The 4,727-nt window shown below is 39.9% G+C and overlaps 1 protein-coding gene across 1 annotated transcript; it reads left to right on the plus strand.

Annotated features, from left to right (window-relative positions):
- Positions 1–872: 872 nt before the first annotated feature.
- LOC119082021 lies at positions 873–1,512 on the plus strand. Its single transcript, XM_037191339.1, has 2 exons — positions 873–1,183; positions 1,245–1,512. Exons 1-2 carry the CDS (start codon positions 903–905, stop codon positions 1,510–1,512), a joined length of 549 nt encoding a protein of 182 aa, XP_037047234.1. The 5' UTR covers positions 873–902.
- Positions 1,513–4,727: the final 3,215 nt, after the last annotated feature.

The raw sequence follows: 4,727 nt of genomic DNA on the forward strand, positions 1-4,727 counted from the left end.
GGTCTGCAGCGCACGAGAGGCGTCGAGACGATTCCATAAGAACAGTAAAAACCCTTGATGATCTAGTAACAAAACTGCGCGAAGATTATGGTTATAATTTGTCACGGAGTGCAACGTATTTGAGACTATTGCCTAAGAGAGCTAATTCAACCGAAGGAAAGCGTCATGTCAACTCTGTTCCAGTGAAGCTAATCCGACCTGATAACGACTTGCATAAAGATCATATGGACGGAAGGTTTGCCAAAACAACAATCAGTCATATTGACAGTATGGCTTCGTTATTAGGGCCGAATGAAGTGACATACATTAGCCAGGATGACAAAGCTAAGGTTGCAATAGGCCTACCAGCGGCATCCAAACAAGCGCCATTGCTAATGCACATGGAGTACAGGTATTTATCAGATCAGTTAATTTGTTATAGAAGTTCATAGCAATAAGTTATCTCAAAAATAATTTGTAGAGTCAAGCTTCCCGATCACGACTTTGTGATAGCGAAAGGACACAAACTGACTCCATCGGTTTATGGATTTTGTCAAATTAAGGCAAAACGGTGGTGGCGATGCGTCAGCGATAAGCTATTCAGGTCCAACGTTTGTGGCTATAAGGTAATGCTTACTCTAGAAACTGCATATGAGCCTACAACGATTTTTGTGCAGGTCATCCAAGCACTCTTCGTCTACAGCTTTTTCGCACGCACGGGATTTGGAACAGATCTACGAAAAGTCTGAATTCAGCGAATTTACACATACGACGATCGGTGGAAAACTGAAACCAAAACCGGTTCTTGTTTGTATTGTGGACGGTAAATATTGATTTTCGACAGTTTTTTTTATATAAATGCTATAAAATGTGTTGAAACAGGTGGGCCAGACGAAAATCCGCGCTACGAAAAGGTTATTAGCATGGCAGTTCATCATTTCGTGCAACTAGACTTAGATGCCATCATGATCGCGTGCAATGCACCAGGACGTAGTGCCTTCAACCGGATTGAACGGCGTATGGCGCCGTTAAGCAGAGCATTGACAGGCCTGATACTTCCGCACGATCACTATGGCACTCACCTAAACAGTCAGGGACAAACTGTTGATATAGAATTGGAGAAGCAGAATTTCTCATACGCCGGCAAGGCTCTAGCAGAAGTCTGGTCAGATACACTTATTGATGGACATTTGACTGTAGCTGAGTGAGTATCTGACAGGAAACGAGATTTTCTGAAACCTTATTGTTTGCTACTTAACTTCCAGATATATAAAGCCTGAACAATCTGATATCGATCAGGCATCGATCATCTCGAAGGACGAAAAGTGGTGCAGCCGACATGTGCATCAGTCTCAGTATTTGCTTCAAATACTCAAATGTTCTGACAATCGTTGCTGTAAACCAAGGCGTAGTTCTCTGTTTCGATTTCTGCCCAAGGACGGCTTGCCACCACCGTCGCCTATAATACAGTCAAACGAAGGATTGAAACACGCCAACATCAACGATATTGAAACTATGCGTCATTATTCGTGACACTACAAAAGATTGGGCATTCACATGCCATTTATGACACCTATTGTCCTTCGGTGCAATCAAAATTCGATTCACGAACATGCTCGTGCAATCAATATTTCAGTTCCGTTGTCTCGATGAAACGACATTTGAAAGACAATTTTATTTGTAAAAAAAACATAAAGATCGTTAAGCCTGTGAAAATTCTCGGAACACGAGGGAATGAGTCGTTAGTTGTAGTCCGCTATAATGTTGAAGAAGATGTCGAGTGGCTTCCGAGTGTGGAGGTAGACGGTGAATTTTTAGATAAAGACGAACAACCTTCGAGTAGTATAATTTATGACAATGAAACAAGATTAAAACCAATTTGGAGAACTGTTTAATAAAGTTTTTGTACACAAAAACAGTGCGCACGCTTTTGTTTCTCCCCCCCTCCCCCCGGCGCACGTTTTCGCACGCTTTTCGCTAACCCCCCTCCCCCCTAAGGTGAGTGCGCAATTTGTGAATGGCCCCTAATTTCATTTGTTAAATTGTTTTTAGGTCTTTTTTCTTCTAGAAAAAATACCCTATTATGGCCGGTTTGTCTGTCTGTCTGTCTGTCTGTCCGTCTGTCTGTCTGTCTGTCTGTCTGTCTGTTCCACAAATTTGGTAGTTTTGGTAGCTCTCAGTCGGTAGTTGCTATTTTTGGTGGTTGGTAGTTTCGAGCCACCATGAGCATATCGACACCAGGCAAATAATAATTATTTGTTATCTGATCACCGATAGCTCACCGTTAACATTGCAATTCGAAAATTGGTAGTTGGTAGTTGGACCACCAAGGCTATAATTGACTACAAAACGTAATTTTTTGGGGAAAGAGATGTTTACTATTCGAGAACTACGCACCGACTGACGAAATTATTCTACATCTCGGCTATTTTATTAAATCGGAAATTTTGGTAGTCGGTAGCTTTGGTAGTTGGTAGTTTGCGAGATGGATTTGACATTTAAAATTGCAAAGCCACCATGAGCATATCGACACCAGGCAAATAATAATTATTTGTTATCTGATCACCGATAGCTCACAGTTTAACATTGCAATTCGAAAATTTGGTAGTTGGTAGTTGGACTACCAAGGCTATAATTGACTTCCAAAGGTAATTTTTGGGGAAGAGATGTTTACTATTCGAGAACTACGCACCGACTGACGAAATTAATCTACATGCTCGACTATTTATAAATCGGAATTTGGTAGTCGGTAGCTTTGGTAGTTGGTAGTTGCGAGCTGGATTAACATTTCAAAAATGCAAAAGCCACCATGAGCATATCGACACCAGGCAAATAATAATTATTTGTTATCTGATCACCGATAGCTCACAGTTAACATTGCAATTCGAAAATTTGGTAGTTGAACTACCAAGGCTATAATTGACTACCAAACGTAATTTTTGGGAAGAGATGTTTACTATTCCGAGAACTACGCACCGACTGACGAAATTATTCTACATGCTCGGCAATTTATAAATCGGAAATTTGGTAGTCGGTAGCTTTGGTAGTTGGTAGTTGCGAGATGGATTGACATTCAAAATTGCAAAGCCACCCATGAGCATATCGACACCAGGCAAATAATAATTATTTGTTATCTGATCACCGATAGCTCACCGTTCACATTGCAATTCGAAAATTTGGTAGTTGGACTACCAAGGCTATAATTGACTACCAAACGTAATTTTTTGGGGAAAGAGATGTTTACTGTTCGAGAACTACGCACGGACTGACGAAATTATTCTACATGCTCGGCTATTTATAAATCGGAAATTTGGTAGTCGGTAGCTTTGGTAGTTGGTAGTTGCGAGATGGATTGACATTCAAAATTGCAAAGCCACCATGAGCATATCGACACCAGGCAAATAATAATTATTTGTTTATCTGATCACCGATAGCTCACCAGTTAACATTGCAATTCGAAAAATTTGGGTAGTTGGACTACCAAGGCTATAATTGACTTACCCAAACGTAATTTTGGGGAAGAGATGTTTACTATTCGAGAACTACGCACCGACTGACGAAATTAATTTCTACATGCTCGACTATTTATAAATCGGGAAATTTGGTAGTCGGTAGCTTTGGGTAGTTGGTAGTTGCGAGATGGATTGACATTCAAAAATGCAAAGCCACCATGAGCATATTCGACACCAGGCAAATAATAATTATTTGTTATCTGATCACCGATAGCTCACAGTTAACATTGCAATTCAAAAATTTGGTAGTTGGTATTGGACTACCAAGGCTATAATTGATACCAAAACGTAATTTTTGGGGAAGAGATGTTTACTTATTCGAGAACTACGCACCGACTGACGAAATTATTCTACATGCTCGGCTATTTATAATCGGAAATTTGGTAGTCGGTAGCTTTGGTAGTTGTAGTTGGAGATGGATTGACATTCAAAATTGCAAAGCCACCATGAGCATATCGACACCAGGCAAATAATAATTATTTGTTATCTGATCACCGATAGCTCACCGTTAACATTGCAATTCGAAAATTTGTGGTAGTTGGACTACCAAGGCTATAATTGACTACCAAACGTAATTTTTGGGGAAAGAGATGTCTTACTATTCGAGAACTACGCACCGACTGACGAAATTATTCTACATGCTCGGCTATTTTATAAATCGGAAATTTGGTAGTCGGTAGCTTTGGTAGTTGGTAGTTGTCGAGATGGATTGACATTCAAAATTGCAAAGCCACCCATGAGCATATCGACACCAGCAAATAATATTATTTGTTATCTGATCACCGATAGCTCACCGTTTAACATTGCAATTCGAAAATTTGGTATGTTGGACTACCAAGGCTATAATTGACTACCAAACGTAATTTTTGGGGAAGAGATGTTTACTATTCGAGAACTACGCACCGACTGACGAAATTATTCTACATGCTCGCTATTTATAAATCGAAATTTGGTAGTCGGTAGCTTTGGTAGTTGGTAGTTGCGAGATGGATTGACATTCAAAATTGCAAAGCCACCATGAGCATATCGACACCAGGCAAATAATAATTATTTGTTATCTGATCACCGATAGCTCACAGTTAACATTGCAATTCGAAAATTTGGTAGTAGTTGGACTACCAAGGCTATAATTGACTACCAAACGTAATTTTTGGGGAAGAGATGTTTACTATTCGAGAACTACGCACCGACTGACGAAATTATTCTACATGCTCGCTATTTATAAATCGGAAATTT

The sequence above is a fragment of the Bradysia coprophila genome, unplaced genomic scaffold, assembly GCF_014529535.1.
Source record: "Bradysia coprophila strain Holo2 unplaced genomic scaffold, BU_Bcop_v1 contig_373, whole genome shotgun sequence".
In the NCBI taxonomy this organism is placed as follows: domain Eukaryota; kingdom Metazoa; phylum Arthropoda; class Insecta; order Diptera; family Sciaridae; genus Bradysia; species Bradysia coprophila.